General features: G+C 41.7%; 1 protein-coding gene across 2 annotated transcripts in view; it reads right to left on the minus strand.

The window, feature by feature from the left end:
- LOC131420033 (histone-arginine methyltransferase CARM1-like) overlaps positions 1-20,116 on the minus strand; it is a 253,398-nt gene that overhangs the window by 76,851 nt on the left and 156,431 nt on the right. For both annotated transcript variants that reach the window (XM_058565735.1, XM_058565736.1), the window contains exon 5: positions 9,730-9,840. In XM_058565735.1, coding sequence (XP_058421718.1) covers positions 9,730-9,840 — 111 coding nt within the window. The remainder of the gene's footprint in view (positions 1-9,729; positions 9,841-20,116) is intronic.

Below are 20,116 nucleotides of genomic sequence, written 5' to 3' on the forward strand. Positions count from 1 at the left end.
AGAAATTGGAACCCTTATACACTGTTGGTGGGAATATAGAATGGTGCAGCCACTGTGGAAAATAGTGTGGAGTTCCCACAAAAAATAAAAACTAGAACTACTGTATGATCTATCAAACCCACTTCTGAGTATGTACCCAAAAGAAGAGAAATCAGGATCTCAAAGAGATATCTGCACTGCCATGTTCATTACAGCATTATTCACAACAGCCAAGATATAGAAACAACCCAAATGTCCACTGACAGATGAATGGATAAAGAAAATGTGGTATATACATACAATGGAATAGTATTCAGCCTTAAAATGAAGGAAAGAAATCCTGCTGTTTGCAACAATATGGATGGAACTTGAAGACATTATGCTAAGTGAAATAAGTCAGACAGAGAGAAAAATACTCTATGATCTCACTTATATGTGGAATCTTAAAAAACAAACAAAAAACCCCACCAAATTCATAGAAAAAGAGATCAGATTTGTGGTTACAAGAGGTACGGGGGACAGGGGGAGTTAGAGGAAGGTGGTCAAAAGGTACAAACTTCCAGTTATGAGATAAATAAATACTAGGGGTATAGTGTACAACATGACTACAGTGAACACTGCTCTATGACACATAAGAAAGTTTTTAAGAGAACAGATCCTAAGAGTTCTCATCACAAGGAGAAATTTTTTCTTTTTTTTTTATTCTATCTATATGAGAGAATGATGTTAACTAACCCTATTGTGGTAATCATTTCACACAATATATGTAAATCAAACCATCACGCTGTACACCTTAAGCTTATATAGTGATGTATGTTAATTATTTTTTAATAAATCTGGGAAAAAAAGAAAATTGAGGTCAAGAATAAAAGTAAACTTTTTAAAAGTCTAAAAGAAGACAATCAAGTTGTTTTTCACCATCTCAGTGATGTGCATAATATATTTGGTATTAAGATTTTAGTCTTGCTGGCTATTTACTAAATTGGACGTAATAAAATTTATCCATCACAAAAAAAGGAGTGTTGCTCTCACTTTAGGGGGCTGGCGGCAGGTAGGCTCACTGGTGCTGTTCAAGCTCACTTCTCTCTCTAACTCGGTCCCTGAAGGGTCTCCTTGGTGTATCTTTCAAAAACATGGTGGGAAATCCTTTTCAGGGGCTGTTTCATCTCTGATGTTATATAATCCCAGCAGTTCTCAAAGTGTCATCCCCTAATCAGAAGCATCAGCATCAACAGAACTTACTACAAATGCAAATTCTTGGTCCCCATCCCAGTCCTTACTGAATCAGAAACTGTGGGTGGGGCCCAACAACCTGTGTTATGGAAGCCCTGCCGGGATCCTGATGCATCCTGGTTTGAGAGCCACTGTGTTGTTTCCTGATGCCAAAGTGGTTGTGTTCCCTCTGAGCAATCACTAATACCAAGGACAGACGAGGAGGTCCCGGTAGATTTGGGTCAGCAAGGGAAGTTCCTACTGGGGAAAGGACCGAGGTACAGCTATGAATTTCTCCTGAGGATTGGATATCAGAGAGCTGTTTAACACACTGCCCCGCCCAGTCTACAGAAGCTTTGAGAAGAGTTGGGAGTGATGCAAAGCCTCTGCATCTTGTAATGTTTTGGTTTTAAAAAAGGGATAACAAAAGAAATTTCAAAATGCAATTTACACACACTTGAAAAATGTACTCTGCCTGGCCCCGTGCTTCCCACTGTTACCTGGTGATCCCCCTTCCATGATATCTATTTGGTTGATTTGTACAGAGATATGGATGAAATGAGGCTTCATAATGATATTGATAATAACCATGATGACAATAATAATAATAGCTAGAGAATGTCAGGCACTGTGTTAATTTTTACATTGATTTTCTCATTTAATCCTCATATCTTCATGGGGGATTATTATTATCTACAATTTTATAGGTGAAGAAAATAAGGTAGAGAAAGGTCAAGTAACTTGTTACGGTAGGCAGAATAATTCCCTCCATCCCCAAAATGTCTACATCCTACACCCTGAAAACTTGTGAATATGTTACCTTATATGGCAAAGGGACTCTGCAGATATGATGAAATTAAGGATCTTGAGATGGGGAGATTATCCTGGTGGGCCCAATATAATTGCAAGGATCTTTATACAAGGAAGGCAGGAGGGTCAGAGTCAGAGAAGGAAAAGTGATGATGAAAACAGAAGTCAGAGTGACGCAGCCACTAGTCAAGTGATGTGGGTAGCCTCTAAAGGCTGGAAAAGGCAAAGAACGAATTCTCCCCTAGAGCCTCCAGAAAGGACACAGTTCTATGATACCTTGATTTTAGCCCCGCAAGACCTATTTCAGATTTTTGACCTCAAGAACTGTAAGGTAATACATTTGTATGGTTTTAAGCCACTCAGTTTGTGTTAATTTGTTACAGCAGCAATAGGAGACTAATACACTTGTCAAGGTCACATGGATACTTGTCAAGGTCACACGGCCAGTATGCCATGGATCAAGGATACATTCCCATGCTGTCTGATTCCAGAACCTGCATCATTAATTCTAATGCTGGCAAAGGTGTTTAGGGCCTACCCCACAGGGAAGTGAGTGTCGAGTGAGATGAAGAGGCATTGACATTCTCCCCCAAGTTGCCTTCTTGCGTCGTCAATCACCAATCCAGTTACAAGAAGGGTTCTTATTTCCTGGGTGGGGTTTTGTGCCAAATGGGGTGGCATTCCATGTAGACTACTTTAAACTCTCCTCTGTTAAGTGTGTTTTTAGCTGATTTTGCCAATGGAGGAAGGTTTCCTTCTTACATGGCAGACCTGTCTGCCTGTTTAAGTACTTCACAATAGGTTCCTTGAGAAGAAAAAGATGGTTTTTCTCCTGGCTCCTGGATGAACTATCTACAGGGGTAGGTGCTCTAGTTTCTGGTCAAACACATTCACCTCTTCACCTCCAAGGGAACCATTAGTCTCTCTTTACCTGGGTGTTTGAGAAGGAGGTGGCAGTGAGGCCTTGTGCCTCACAAGCTGTGTCCTACCTTCATGACCTAACTTCTCCAAGGTTCTTCCTTATCTGTAATGTGGGGATGACATTAACTGATCCAAGCACCTCACAGACTCTTCCTGAAGAACTATGAGTTTATACATGTGGAAATGCATCCTAAATTCAAAAACTTGAGCTATGCAAAATGCTTATTATTGTTTCCTTAACAGATTCCTTATTGCCACCTTTTAACTTCGTTGTCAGTGCAAAAATAAAAAGTGTTGATGGGCTGGATGGAATTTCGTGACTCAGGCATTTGGTGTCTGTGGGAGAGTGAGAAGGAAGGAGAAGTTAGCTATTGAAGACACTAAAGAAACTGAGAAAAACCATAGCTCAAAGAGTTGAAATCAGGATAAGCTCACATTGGAAAACCTCAAAGTATATGCTCTTTCTAGTGTTCCAGATTAAAAATTAGAAGTCCCTTTTCAATAATTGAGATTATCAACACATTTAAGGTGAGGAATCCCAGGAGAACCTAAGGATTTTCAAAAATATCATTGTTGGCAGTAAGAGGTGAAAAATGAAAAGAGGAGCATTTCATTTCTTTAGGATTCAATTCCAATCTCACCTCTTCTCTTCCCTAACCAGCCGATGGGAACTGTTCCTTGCGGCGGCATCTCTCTTCTCTGCCATTCATATGCACTTGGCATTCACTGTCTTGTCTTAAGAATTTCACCTGTTTGAAATCCAGTTGGATTATAAACTACTTGAGGCGAGAGACCATGTCTTATATGTACTCTGTGTCCTCACGCGGCTTACAATAGTATAAAGCACATCAGAACTGTACTTGGTTTCTAGAAAGTTTTTGCTCACACCTAAAGCACACATAATCACCGTGTGGCCTTGCCTAAGCTTTTAGTATCATCCCACTCGCTCCATCACTTCAATTCTCTGCCTTGATTTACTATTATATCTTTATCTTTATTCTCCATCAGCTTCCTGTCTGTAGCCCAAAGCTAGGATCCTGAATCTTGATCTTGTAGTACTTTCTGTGGTAGACTATACAGATCCTTCCCTTCAGGACCAAGGCACTCATTCCCCCAGCTGCTAGGAACGTCGGCAGATAACGGCTCTCAGTTAAGTCTTGTTCTACGAACTTCCCTGAGTCTCTGAGAGCCACCTTACCTAAAGTCACACCCCTTCCTGAGGGAGCGCACATAAAAAAATGTGGAAAATAAAGGCCCTTGCCTCAAGGTGGTTCAACTCTGATGGGTTTTCCCAGCTCAAGAACTCCCAGTGGGACTGGCTGAGCCTTTTATTCCAACTATATTGCAGCTTAACTCCTTCTCAGGCCAATCCCATCCCGCTTCCTTCACTTCTCCACAGGTCAGGTTCCTGAGAGCCCTCTGCAGTAAACTCCCTGCATGCAAATCTCTGCATTGGAGTCTGCTTCCTAGGGAACCTGTTCTATGATAGATCTTACACATAAATAAGGGCAAGATAAACAATGCCCATAGCAAGGGAGATTGGGAAGTGCTGCCTCACCTCATGTCAAGCCAGTCCAATTGGCCATGGCTGCCAACACCCGGCAGCAAACACAGCCATCAGCTTGGCCATCACACGCCAGAAGTGAAGTTTCGCCACCTGTGTCATCTCCATTAGTGCTACCCACTAGAACTTTCTGCGATGGTGGACATGTTCCATATCTGTGCTGTCCAATACAATAGCCACCAGCCACTTGTGGCTACAGAGTAGTTGAAATGCAGCTAGTGTGACTAAGGAATTTAATTTTTAAAAATTAATTTATATTTAAATATAAACAGCCACATGTGTCTAGTGGCTACCATACTGGACAAAGCAGCCCTAGATTATGAATCCAGCAGGTCTAGAAAGGCAGTGTCATAAAAGCTCCAGTTCCACCTGCCTTTGCTTCCACCACCCCATGACCTAGAAATACTTGGTCTGACTCCTTAAAAGTCATCCTAATGAGGCACAGATAGGAACTGTGTACTAGTAAAGTCTAATTATTAAGTGGCCCAATAATGATTACAAACATTGTCAAATCTAAGTGCCAGAGAGCTTTGTTGTAAGTTTAAGTTGATTATAATACATAAATCTATTCATGATTGCTTATCGTCATACTCTTTTACTCTCCTGACCCTTCAAGGAATTTATTATCTAGATGGAGAGACATGACATGTTTGTGTACAATTTTAAATTAAGGAATACCCTCCCTCCTTGACTGTATATGTGTATAAATTTGATTAATGCCTTTCTCTTTTCCATTTGGTCTGTATGATCTGGGGACTTGAGCTTTATGTTTCATACATAAGAAAGGAAAAAACAGAGCAAGAGATAGCTGCCACTTTGCAGTGGGCAGGCTTAAGGTTGGGAACCCAGGAGAGACCTTTAGTTCTGCCCTGTTCATTGGACAAAGATGATCTCTTATTACTGAACAGAAATGTCAGATGGGGCCCAGGGTGTGAGCATATGGCTGCACCTGGGCAAGTTCATGACCGTCTTGCAAAAAATGACACACCACGCATGCCCTCCAGACAAGGAGTCATTCGCATCATCTTGCCATCCGAGGGTCAGCCCTTGCAAAATCAGTTTGAGCCACTGAATGCAACTGACATTGAATTCAATGCAATTTGAAAATATTCTATTTACTTCAAGCCCAGAAGCCTAGCCTGAGAAGAAGAATCCAGGGACGGGCGAGGGTAGTTAAATGTGCACATTTTTCTTTCTTGTTGCAATTTTACCTTTTCTGAGCAATTTAATGAAGACTCCAGAGGAAAGAATTAACTGCCTGCTGGTTCACTTACCAAATAATGAAAAGGTCGAAAGGAACACCACGCACTGTGTGCTGAGCTGCTAGAAAAACCTATTCTTAGAGTGAAAATCTTTTGTGTGCTGCTCACACTCGCATTTGGCCACCCACAAACTGTACAGACGAGTGTTGGTGAAAGAAGCAGAAACTAAGAGCTGGTACAGATTGTCCTCCGCAAGGGCGAAAGGGCCTGGCCCACGGGGAGCATCTCATGACACCCACAGCATCGGCCACAGTTTTCATCAGGAGGGACAAGGCTGATGTTAAATCCATACTTTGAGAACATTCTAATCATCCTTGGCTCTGAACGCATTTTTAACTAGCCTGTCCTCAGGGCCACATGCAGGGAAGTCCCTGGGGGCAAAAAGACTTGCCAGCAAGGATTTCAAGGACTCCTTGCAGTCCCACAGCATTTGGAAAGCTACTCCGCCCCAGCTGTACACAGAAAAGAAAGATTAAGGAAACACAAAAATCCTCTACAGAAGCTAAAACCAAAGATAAAATAAAACTATGGTGTTTCAGAATTCATTAGAACATTGGTTTTAATGCTTTAAAAATCAAGTCTCCCTGACAATACTATGCAAGAAAAGAGACAGTTAAGTACAGACTGTTCTCACTTCAACACCCATGGTTGTCTCTCTGCTCATGCTGGGGCATCCCCAACACCTGTTAATCAGCAACATCCAAAGACTCACCGGACAAGTCACTGTACAGCTTCTTTTTCACCTTTAAATTAAGTTCTTTTTTTCTTATATAAGAGAACAGTCTCCTTCTTAGGAAATACACACTGAAATGTGTAAGGATAAAGGGCTATGACGTATATAACTGGCCCACAGGAAAAAGTGTGTGTGTGTGTGTGTGTGTGTGTCTTTATCTACACATACGTTTGTTGTTGTTAGTGCCCTCAGTTGATTCTGACTCCTAGTAACCCTGTGTACAGCAGAGCAGGGTAGGGTTTTTGTGGCCAATATTTTCACCAGGTCCTTCTTCCTAGTCTGTCTTAATCTGGAAGCTCCACTGAAACCTGTCCACCATGGGCGACTCTGCTGGTGTTTGAAATATCAGTGGCATAGCTTTCAGCATCAGAGCAACATGCAGCTGCCACAGTATGACAACCAACAGGGTGGTGTGGTTCCCTGACCAGGAAATGAACCCAGGCCTCAGTGGTGAGAGCTATGCATCTTAGCCACTAGACCACCAGAGCCGGCTAACTGTATGTAAATATATATACACACACATAGTTTTAAACACTTTAAAAAGTTTTACAATTTTAAGTTCTTTCCCTTTTCTTCTTCTTTGTATCAGCTTCTTGCTAGAAACCCTTATAATTCTAGAGCTGCTATACTCTGGGTGGAAGTGTCCGTGGTGGTAACTCCACTCTGCGAGAAGGCAACAATCCTGCTCATGTGTTTAATCAGGATGAGAATTCTCTTGGAGAAATCAATCACATAGATGGTTCTAGAACGGCTCCTCTCATGGTGCGCTGGTGATTATTGAGAGTTTATGCTGGGGCTGGAGAAAGAATTGTGGCCAGGGAGTGCAAGACTACCTCTAGCTAATTTCTTCCTCTCTTCCCTTAAAATACTATAACCAAGAGTATTCGATTTTTAAGGTTTTAAAAATAACTATCTAATGTGTCTCAAATCACCCTAAAATATATGAGAAAACAAACTATACGAGAAAAAAAATCCCTAAGTTATTTATACCAGTTTTTTTGGGGGGGAGGTTGTCTGATACAAGAGACAACAGGATCAATCTCTTATTAGAATAGAAGCTCTCTGAATACAGGAATAGAGCTTAATCATTACTGTTTCTCGTCTATTCCCCAACAAACAGAATCTTGGGATGCAAACTGAATAAAGACATGATTAAACAAATGAGCAGCACTGGAGAGAAAGTTCGCAACTCTTCATCCTTAAGAATGCATTTTAAGTTCTTTTAAAATCTAAGCAGAGGCATTTTTATCTATGGGATTCTCTCTCTATAATTTTATATTCTCCTCTTCTCTTTTCCTATTTAGAATTCCATATTTAAAGTTTACTAGGACCATAAAGAAAGAGGAAAGGTGAGGTACAAACTGGGAGAAGATATTTTCCACACCTATAACTGAATAGGATTAATATCCAGAACAAAGAAATCATTCTCAGTGATTTAGCACAAATGAATTAGAGTTAGAAAAACAATTCAAAAGAAAAATTGTCAAAAAACTTGAACAGGCATTCCACAGAGGAGAAAGCACAAATAGTCAAAACACTGTGCAAAGATGCTCAAAGTCATTAGTAACTGGAAAATACAAATTAAAACCACAAATATATCATAAACAACAGATTGGGAAAAATTCCAAAACCTGACAATATCAAGTACTGACAAAGTTGTAGAACAATGGCACTCTAATTTACTGCTGCAATGAGTGAAAATTGGAACAACCAGTTTGGAAAACAATTTGGCCTTATAGACCAGAGCCAAAGGTATACATGGCCCACGATCCAACAATTCTCTAGGGTATATCCTGAGAAACTCTAGCAAAGATGCAGTGGGAAGTGTGTGCAAGAATATTCGTAACAATACTTTTATACTGGAAGCCATTTAAAGTCTGCCAACAGTGCAGTGGACTAACAACTTGAGGCATTTCATACAACAGAACACTATCCAGCATTGAAGACAAATACACAACAGCTGTATGCAACAACAAAATGATCCTTGGGAACATAAGATTGGGTGAAAAAAGCGAATTATAGAAGAATACATACATTATGATCCTATTTACAGAAAGTTCATAAAGGATTTGTTTTTAGGATTAGAAACATACGTAGTAAAACTATAAAGAACAATAAGAGAATGATAAACAAATGATCAGGACAAGACACATGGACCTTTAATGGAAATGCTAATGGCCTATTTATTAAAGAGGTAGTGGGCACACATTCATTACATTGTACACATTTTATAAGTATTTTTTGTGTGCCCCAATATTTAATAAAAACGACTTTTAAGAATTGGTGAAGAAGCAAATGATCAAAAATATTTTATCCAAGACTTGTTGGAAGAAGAAAAGAGACTGCAACAACATGCCAGCCATTAGGCCCTGGCAGTCTTTCCTTCCAAACATGCCAACTGGTCTACTTGTCTCTGCTCCCTCCTTGCTCACCAATCCAAAACCAACGATCACTCGGAGCTACCAGTAGTCCCAGGTTGGAGGAAAGTTGCATAATGTTCATCCGAAGCAGCAACCAAGCTTTCCTCTCTATCTGTCATCCTATCCCTCATTAAAATTCAGGCCTCCTCCAGGTGTGAATGACAAGCACATTACCCTGTTCATGAATGTGCACACACACATCCCATCTCTGCAGCTTGATTGGGTTATTATTATATCCAAATATTACTGAAGGCCATTATTACTTGACTCTTACTTTAATTTATTCTCTAATATTTGTACACATTTCATAATGATAATAGAGCTCTACATTTAAAACAAAGCATCTCCCTGTCCTCCAATCAGAACCTGAAATCTGAAAAAGCTCCTTGAAACACAGACACCTGTCTATGCTCCTCCAACTACAATGAAGCAGCAACAGCCCCTTAAACCAAAAGTAAAATTTAAAGTGAATGGTGTAGCTACAGTCAGTACAGCACTTCAGGAGAAAATAAACCTGCTTCAGGGAAGTCTGGCTCCTCACCTCGGTAGGTCATTACAGATAAGAAAACATTCATCTCCCCCAGGCCCACCTGCCAGTGCACGGGGATCAAGACAGTTTTGTTATATTTTCTATATCATGAACATTTTTTATAATTGTTTTCATATCAATTACATAGTGAGTTTGGGCTCTTTCAGCAGTAACATCGCAACAGGAAAAAAAGTCAGACTGGTAAAAAAAAAAATTCTTCTAAATGACCCCCTTGGAAGAGTCCATCACTCAGTCCCCTGAAGTTTACTGAAGACTGCTGTAAAAATATAACCACTTACCTCAGCATATTGTGCTACTGAACTGGCTTCAACTGCATACACTCTCCTAGCTCCGGCCTGTACAGCAAAAAATGACAGTATTCCTGATCCACAACCCACATCCAGAACAATCTGGAAGGAAAGAAGACAAAAAGGGGTGAAAACAAAGATAGGTGCTTGGCTGTCGGCACCAGGCCAACCTGAGCATTGAGATCAGACTTAAAGTACCAGCTTTGATATTTACGAGTGGTCTTACCTCTATTATTACCTTAATAATATCCACTTTTTAAGGTTTGCTGTAGGGATGAAGTAATATGAAGCGTATACAAAGCACTTGGCACATAACTGGTGTTTTTCAAATCGTTGCTATTATTATTACAGTTTCTTTGTAACATGGATTGCTTTTAGGATGTTTAGGGCCAAAAAGAGTAGAGTGTCATGAAGGAGCTTGTTTACCAAATTCGTCAGGATGAACAAAATGAAAACTGTCTCAAATAACTTACATAAATATATATACATATGTGTGTGGCAGGGGGGAGGTTTACATGGAGGGTAGGATGGTATTAAGGCAGTGGATGGATGGAATTTACAGAAACTTTTCCCCTACGCTCTATGTTCAGACCTGGGACTTCAATCAAGAAAACCACCATCCACTGGCACAAAGGGCCAACACCAGGACCCACACGCTAAGAGGCAACAGGTGGATGGGACGTATTGGGCCCGTCTCCCCAAACACTGCTGAAGCCGAGGCCTGAATCTCAGTCTGATCGTTGAAATTCCCGGTTCCTGTATTTCTGTCTCATCAGTGACTTTTATTCTTAGCATCTTTTAGCACTAGCTTTGAGCAAGGCATTTTGCCTGACTCAATCCTCACAATAAACATATAAGTAGAGAGCATTATCATGCCCACTTTGTAGATGACAGAACTGGAAATCAGAGACATTGAACAGCCAGCCCGATTTCACCTAGCAGTAAGTAGGGGGTTGAGGCTGGACATTTCTGCCTTCCAAGCTCATGTTCCATAAAAATCATACATTGCTTACTTAAGTTCATCTTTATAAATCTGACATTTAACACAGCAATACCAATTGATAGGCACTGTTTGACAAGGAAACAAAGCATTACATTACGTAGGAAAATTTTTTGCCTTTTTTTTTTACTTTGATAGCAGGAAAAATTTTCCAAAAAATAGGAAATTTCAAGAGGTTGTGCGTGCATGTGTATGTGTTTTAACTGCAATATCACACTGTGCTGACACAGATACTGTGCCATTATTCTAAGAGAACATGCTGTTAGTAATGGGTTCACAGTGCTCACTTATATTAATTCTAGAGCTGTGGCTGTATTCCACATGGTTTCCTGGGGTTTGGGTAATTAGGAGCATTACCAATTTAAAATGTCACCCAGTCTCCAGAATTTGTTGTCAGGCTGTCTATACTATTAAAAAAAATACCAATATTCACTTCTCATCCTCCCTAGGAAATACATCATCTTCACATGGCCCTGGTCCATTGCAAGAACACCCATGAGTGCTGTTTAGGGAGTGGAGGCCATTAAGTTGGAGAATGCAATCCACGGACCCCCAAAAAGATGCACTACATCCAGAAGAAGCTTTCCAGAGCCTTCTTCAATTAAAAATATAACACCTTAGAATTCATGTTCAGTCCAAAATATGGATGCAAAATTAAGAGACAATGGAAATTAAACCTCCTTGCTCTGATAAAAAGTGCCTTAGAAATGTGTGAATGGAGCTCGGTGTCTTCTTTTATTAGGGTGTCATGAAGTACATCCTAGAGCAGTGTTTCCTGCAGACTAAAAACCAAGGAAATGTTTTACCACTAGGAGAGAGACACGAGAAAGGGAATAGGGAGAAAGAGAAAAGGGACTGAGATGGCAGAGAGCAGGATATGGTTCAACTTTTGCCAAATTACTCCATTTGGTAGGAAGATGCTTTGACAGACCCAGACCATATCTAGAGAAGAGGTGAAAAATTACAAACTGAGGCAATTTTCCAAATACCTTATTTCAATACCTAATTTCAAGCCAAATAACCTTATTTGTTTGGCTATTTTAAAACAGAGCATAGGCCTTGAAAAAGAATCTGAGCTTTTGCTAGCATTAGCCAGATAATGCCATCTGCTTCCTGCTTGTGTGTAGATTTAAAAAGTTAACAAGTGAATTTTCAGTCTGGGGCCAGTAGGAGAGGGTGAGGAGGGAGAGGGATATTTCGCCTTGTCTACATAAGCTATGCACCATTGGAAACAAAGCTGTGGAGGGCAGAGAATAAATTCTCTCGTGAAAAACCAACAGTCAAAGCAAATATTTACCCCTAACAGAAATATACGACCTCAGCCCTTTCCAGCTGTGATTTCCAAGACTGGGAGAAGAGAGGACATTAACACAGATAATTCTGTTACACTTTCCGCCACGGCACCTCAGGAAGCCTAGGAGCTACCTCTAATCCTATTTTCTCATCCTCACAGAAGATTATATTGAGCTCATTTTTTATTCTAACATTGGTAGACCATCCCAGAACTGGGTATGTTTGAGGACCTCGGCAGATATTGCCCTAGGAAAAAATATCTCCCCTCACGCAGAGGCAAAAAAGAGTAATAAAATCCCCTTGTATCTGTAAAGCAGTTTATAGTCTCCAAGGGATGTTCCTCTGATGCTATCTATTTGATCTTCATGCCTCCTGGGGATGGAGAGTGCATAGTTTTGCTCCCATTTTATTGATAAGGAAACTAAGGCTTGGAGAGACTAAGTTTCCAGCCCAAGGTAACAGGCCTGGTAAGTGGCAGAGCTGGGATGAGAATCCAGCACTCAGCTCTCTGCATCTTTTGTGTAGCAAAAGGCAAGAGGAAAGGGTGGATGGTGAAGAGATGTACATCTGATCACATCACACCTGAGTAAACACCCCCGATGGTTCCACACAGCTAGAGGAAAAGGCTCAGTCTCTGGGGTCGGTCATCCTCGGGCCTGAGCAATCCTGCAATGACTGAGTTTCTGGCCTCTTTTTCTGTAATTCTCATCTACCTTCCTCTCACACACCCTGGGCTCAGCAACTGTGTCCCTTTCCCTGATTCTAGGCTCCCTCATGTGCAATCCCTGTGGTAGAGGCAGCTAACAGCCTAGCAAAGGTTCACGCTCTCTCAGAGTAGAGTTGTTGGGAAGCAGCTGCCCAGCCAGGACTACAGTTCCCTGCCCCCTTGCATAGAAATATGGCCATGTCACTAGTTCTGACCAATGGAATGTGAGGGGAAGTGATGAGAGTCACTTGTGGGCCAAGGTGGTTAAGGGTCTAGGGTACCTTCCCCACACTCTCTGCTCCTTATGCAGTGGCACTGGAAACTACTTGTTGGAGGTGAAAAGAGCCTGAATCCCTGGGTCACCACTTTGGGAAAAGCCACTTAGAAAACACTCCTGGACATGGCATGAGCAAGAAATAAATTTTATTACATTAAACCACTGAGATTTAGGGATCATTTGTTTTAGTAGTTGGCATACACTAACCAATACATTTCCCTTGGGTGAAATCCCTCCTCTCATTTTCTACCTGGGAAACTCAAGACCCAGCTCAGGGGCCCTTTCCCTGACGTCCCCAGAGAGTCGGTCTAGGTTGGGCTCTCTGGCACCTGGTACACAGCTCTCTCTAATAGCACTTATTACAGGGTATTGCAAGCATTTCTTTACATGTTTGCCTTCCCTGCATAGTCTATGAGCCCCTCAAGACAAGAATTACATCATTTATTTCTCAGCACCTAGCACAGTGGGAAACATAGAAACCATAATTAATATTTGTTTACTAAATGACCTAATGGGATGACTCAATATGGCAGTCTCCTAATTCCAACATCACCTTGAAATATCTTTGAAAAAGGCTTATGGTTTTTGCCAGCCACGTGGACTCTGGGAGTGTTCTTGCATCACAAAGCCAGCACCCAGAAAGGATGAGCTCAGGACTACCTTGCCTTATTCAAGACTTATATCCTGCACTGCTTCACTCAACCCTGTCTTCTGCTTTCTGGACTATTTCTTATTTCTTGGCCTCCAAGTCCCCTCACAGACCTGAAACTTTACACTCTGTCTCTCCTCACGATCTCTGCCCTTCCTCCTTGACTATGATCTGAACATGTCCTTTGGGTCACTCTTCTGACTATTTGAGGTAGCTTTCTGCCCTGACACAGGCCTTCTTGGAAGGTTCCATACTGCTTTCTGCCACAGGGCGCTAGTACATGCTGCTTGGTCTGCCTGGGGTGCTCCCCACTGCAAACTCTATGATATCAGTCTATGGTAATTATTTTTTTACCTACCCAATGCCCATTGTGCTAGATCTTTTCTATTTGCTCCTCCAGATCAATTCCCCACTCTTCTCCGTCTTGCTATTTGTAAGCAGCCCGACCTATATGGACTACATCAATGGGATTCCTTGTCATTGGATTCTAGTTGGGATCAGTGAGAAGACAACAGGAGGTCAGAGGGAGTGAGGACAGTGAGGTCAGATGATTCATTTTCCTGGCTTCTTCCTTCCTGGGTCTCCAGAGATTGCTTGCGTCCCCTCTAACAAAGCCACAGCTCTTGTTGGGCCTCCATCTCCTACAGCTATGACCATTCTCTCAGGTTTCCAGTAACTACTTCCCTTTGCCCCTTTAGGCCTCAAGATGGTAACAGATCCCCACTCTTGCTAGTGCCAGGGTGCTTCACCATCTCGTTGGTTCCCTTAACTTTGCCCACATCTTTGTTAACAGTCCCGTTATTTACCTCTCCTAAAACACCCTGATGGGTGTGCCATCTGTCTCCTACAGGGACCCTCGCTCATACACCAACTCATCCTTCAGATCCTGAACAACTCTCCATCAGGGAGGACTTCCCTAATCTTTGCTCCCCTCCCAGACTAAATAAAGTCCTTCTGTTGCATGCTTTCTTATCATCACCTCCTCATACCCTTCCTTCCTAACACTCATCACAATTATAATTTTTCATTCAATGAGTGATTATTTGGTTAATGTCTGCTTCCTCCCCTGGACTGTAAGTTTCACTAAGGGAGAGACCCCCATCTGTTTCTTGCTCACTATTGAAACTCTGAGATAGCACAGAGTCTGGCACATAGTAGACACACTCACTAAATCTTTGTTGAACAAACTGAATAAATAAAAATATGTCTTACTACCACAAATAGGAAAGAGATTCATGATCCAGAAAATGTGGTGCATATCTGTTACCTGAGAAAGCACCTTCTACCAGATAACACATCCACGCCAATCTAGTGATCTTAAGCATCCTTCAAAGGATAACCTTCTTTTGACATTGCTGTATTATCATTACATTACAATCCAGTAAATGCTTGTGCACAATTTTCCTCTAGAGAAAGAATTCATCCTTGGCTGCCCCTGGAAGCACAGGCAGTGACTGCAGACATGGCTAATTTAGGGCTTATATGAGGCAGCACCAGAAAATGGTGTGAAATCTCTGCCAGGACTAATACGGAAAAGTCAACAATTGGTCCCTGTAACAGTGACCAAAAGTTCTATGAATTTATTTGTAAATAAAGTTAAGTTTAAAAAATATTAAAAAGATAGAGTCATCATTTCGCTTGTACAGATGATTTTAATTACACACTCTTGTGGTTTCCTGGGCAAAGAAATCCTTGCAAAATGTTTGGACAGGGCTAAAAAAGCTCCAAGTGGGTTCAAAACTATTTATTTGGATTTACTAGGTTACAATTAACAAGGAATATCCAGGTCCTTAGGGAAGTGTGAAGCAAAACTTCCCTTGGGGGCTTAGCAGTTAAGTGTGCGCGCTCCGCTACTGGCGGCCGGGGTTCAGATCCAGGGCGCGCACCGACGCACCGCTTCTCTGGCCATGCTGAGGCGGCATCCCACATACAGCAACTAGAAGGATGTGCAACTGTGACATACAACTATCTACTGGGGCTTTGGTGAGAAAAAGGGAAAAAAAGGAGGAGGATTGGCAATAGATGTTAGCTCAGGGCCAGTCTTCCTCAGCAAAAAGAGGAGGATTAGCATGGATGTTAGCTCAGGGCTGATCTTCCTCACAAAAAACAAAACAAAACAAAACAAAACACTTCCCTTGAATAATATAGTAAAAGTAAAGTAAGCCTGTACCATTTGTTTTGTAGTTATTGTGTGCTCTGCCTGGTTAGCACTTGTAGGCACTGCTTGATCTACTTGTGATGACAACTTTATGACTACTATTATTTTCTCCATTTTGTAGATAAAGAGGCTGAGAATCAGATGCAGTTAAAGTCATGCACTTAATAAAGGTAGACATGAGATAAAAAATAAATTTATCTAATTCAAACTCTATGGCCTTAGCTACTCCCTTTATTTTCAATTCTAAGTTATTCTTTTTATTGTTCAGGCTACAGTAATATTGGTCACATTTAACCTTCAGTTTCACCCCAGCATTTTTATAACTGTCTTTCAATATTGACGTCCTGATTATCCCAGAATCAGTTCCTCAAGTGATGCCAGTTATTATTTACTCATTCTTTCTTATTTGCTTGAGCACATCAAATGGCTGTTCTGAATTGCAGTACCCCAACTACCATTTTTGTATGCCTTACACTCCTCAATTCTGTGTCCTACCCACCTATGCACTTCCACAGCCATCACTGCTTCTTCCAGCCACCATTTTATTACATCTGTAGGCACCTCCACTGAACCACCCAAAGTTATATGTGCCTCATGCTTTTGCACAGTATTGTGTACTCTCATCATTATTACCTGCCATGGGCTGCCCACCTCCATAGACTGCACCCAACTCATCCACTATCTAAACTATTGACTGACAGGTCGACTGGAGAGCTTCTAGGCAGTAACAGAAGAAGGGAACAGCACAGCCTGTTGCAGTCCATCACATCTTTTACTTTGGTTTTTGTCAGAGAAAAAAAAATTCCAAATCATCTCAAGGGCTGCAGAAGACATCCCTTCATGGCCTTTGCAGCTTAGACTTAAATCTTGTTTAGATAATTAGCACATTCATTGGGGCAGCAGAATTCTGCAGTGATAGCTCTTCATAAGACAGATCTCTACATCTGCTATGTAGTGAAACTTTGCTTTCAACCAGAGGGTTACTTGTGTTTAAATAATGCAGAATTAATACTTGTGAGCACTCATGTTTCGTCCTGGTCTTTTGGCAGAGGGTAGATAAACCCATCACCAACATTTGAACCACCCTTTCACTGGTTGTCCAACTATGTTCCTCTATTATTATGGAATATACAAAGCATGTTGATCTCTCTTAGCTTCTCTCCCCATGATTAACCTCCTTCATATGCTGCCAATAGACTCAGACTGGCTCACTTAGCTCTAAAACCTGAAGCACTCATTTACTCATTAGACATCTACTAAGTGCCTCCTGTTACCCATTATGCTAAGCACTGCTAGGTGCTAGGAATGCAAAGATGAATAAAGCATGACTATCTGGTAGGGAGAAAGAGATATGTAAAAAAGAAGGACAGTAATGTGTGACAGTGCCAATGACAGAATTATAAATAGGGCACAGCGAGAGTATGAAAGAGGAATAGTCTGCTCTACCAAGGGGTCTGCAAAGACTTCATTGAGGTGACCTGGGTAGTGAAAATTGAGAGGTGAGTCATTGATTGTTGTGCCATTTGAATAGAGGAAGGGGCAGGAACTCCAGAAAAAGAAAGCAGTACGAACAAAAGCACCTGAGAATGACAGAGCCAGTCACGTTTGGGAGAGGGTAAATTTCTTCAAGAGCATGAAGTGTGGTTAGAGCAGAAGTGGGAGTGTGGTTGAGACATGAACATGGAAAGAGCAAAGACTGGAGAAACTGGCAGATGCTTGAGCACAGACAGTCTTGAATATAAGACTAAGGAGCTTGGACTTGATCCTAAGCAAAGAAGGATCATGAAAAAAGTTTTCAACAGAAGAATCATTTCATAGTTGCATTCCAACAGCATCATACAGGTAGCATGGATTGGATGGCACAAGATCAGAGATAGCAAAGCAGACACTGGTGGTTCCTAAGCAACATCGGTCCCTTCCTCCTTCCTATCAGAACTTCAGCTTTATTGAGTATTCACCCTCCTCCATGTGGTTAACCATCCCCAGACCCAGGGAGGGGACTGGTTGGTCTAGGGCAATCATAGATGGCTCCATTCCTCTTGCCAGCGATGGCTCTAGGCTTGAGCGTGTGATAGAATTTTGTTAATGAGACCTGAAGGGAAGTCGGCTGGGGGCTACTGGAAAAGATTTCCTCCCCTCTAATACAGAGACACAAAGAAGACACCTCTTCTTTCCTGGACATGATTAAATTTGGATGTGATGCTCAGAGTTAATTGAATTAAAACACCTCGGAGTCACACTACCTCTAACTGTTTTAGCCAATTTGGGTTGAGATTTTCTCCGACTTGAAGCCAAAGATACCTTAACTGCTACAAGCAGAGAAACTAATTGGAAAACTTTTGTAATATTCCAGGAAAGATACAATAAGAATAAGAACTAAGAATTAGCTATGGGACCGGGGGAATGGAAGAGTTGCAAAAATGCTGAGTTAATGGAAGCTAAAAGACTTGGATACTGGAAAAGAGAAGAAAAAGCCTAGATTGACTCCCAGGTTCTGGCTTGGGTGATGTTTATAATACATTCAGTTTTTGCATCATGCCGGAAGGGAATATTTGCCTTGCTGTTTGGCCAGAGTGGCCCTAGCAATTGGTTGCACTGATCTTTGAATTGCACTGGGCCCTAGAAATTGGTTGCACTGGGCTGGGTTTCATCGCTGCTGCTGGTGCTGCTGCAGCCACTCCTGCCTAAGGAGCCTGTCTCAGTGGTTCCTCATATTGTCCATGGGCATAACAAAACAGTGCCCACTTCACTCATGCCACATGCCTTTTGTCCTTTGCCTCCTACTGTGGAGTTTTGTTGTTTCTTGTTGAGGCATGAGGCAAACACTACAGCACCCACTTGACACGCACAGACGGGCATCCTTGAAGTGCAAGGCAGTTAATACCCTGTGGGGGCATAACTGACCAATGAGGGATGGCAGCCAATGAGGAAACTGTTCTCCTTTCCCCCCCTGGAGGAACATGTGAAGATGGAGTGGTTTCACTGGCCTCTTTGAAGACGTCCTGTGACACTGAGCAATCAGTTTTTCATAAAGCTGTGGCCGGCTCAGTAATATGTCCCTTACACCTGCTCTCCCTCTTCCCCCTCTCCCTTATTCCTGCTTTCCTGAGATTGCACTCCCTAATAAAAGCACTAGCACATGAGCCTTTGCCTCACGATCTGTGATTTAGGGAACCTAGGCTAAGAAAATAGTGGTAGTTAGACAAAATTCAACATTTGACATTTTTCTGTGATTTTGTCTTTTCTGGGTTTCAGAAACTTCTAAATTCTAAGCCACCACTCTGAAGCTGAGTGTCAATACCTCAGATTTAGGAGATTAAGTGAAAAGAGGATTTAGGTACAAGCTCGAAGTTCATGGGAGCCCAACTCCTGGTTCAGTGCCGGAAAAGACCAGGTTCTGGTACATTACTTTGAACTTCTTCTTAATAAATTGTTTTGTCCAATTTAACTGCTTCTTACTGACTTTATCCTCTTTATCTACTTACATTCTTATCCTAGAAAGCAGATATTAAAGCAAAGTCATCTACTTTAGAGGTTACTGTCGCATAGAGTCTTCTATATAAATAAGCCATTAGCAAAGTCAGAAGTTGCTCCCAAATGGCCCTTCATGGCACTGTGTTGGAGGGAACGTGAAAGGTTTAGAAATTCAACCTGAGGGACTTTCTAACATGCCTTGCATTCAATGGGTAGGTAATCCACCAGGCAGAAGTTAATAGTAAGTTAGCCAATAAAACCATATCAGTGAAATAGTAATCCTTCAAACTCCCTCTTTTTATTTTTCCTAGTTCCCTCCCATGCACAGCTGATGCACTGAAAATATCACCTCAGCAATCTGTCCCTTCTTTAATGATTTTGCAAAAGTAGCATCTGGTATGATAGTCATTAGTGCCATTTACCAAATATTTCTGGTTCTCCTTATGGGCACATGGTAGAATTGCACTCCTTTGCCCTTCTGAAATTAGGAGTGACCACACGTCTTGCTTTGGCTCGTGTAATGTGGTCAGAGTAACATGGGTCATTTCCAGGTGGGAGATTTAAGGACTAGGGGTGTGGTTTGTCACTCTCTCCTCTCTGCAACACGGACAGTCGTGTTTCACATAGAGGCTGCTCCCTCAGCCTGGGTCTGGGAGTGAGAATGATACAAAGCACAGCCCTTAGCTAACCCATATGGACATGGAACATGAGTGAGAGATAACGCTCTGTTGGTTTAAACCACTGAGGTTTGGGGGTTCATTGTTAGACTAAGCATCACTTAGTCCACCCTAACAAGCCTGGGGAAGCCACATCCTTAAAGT

The sequence above is a fragment of the Diceros bicornis genome, chromosome 22 (assembly GCF_020826845.1).
Source record: "Diceros bicornis minor isolate mBicDic1 chromosome 22, mDicBic1.mat.cur, whole genome shotgun sequence".
In the NCBI taxonomy this organism is placed as follows: domain Eukaryota; kingdom Metazoa; phylum Chordata; class Mammalia; order Perissodactyla; family Rhinocerotidae; genus Diceros; species Diceros bicornis.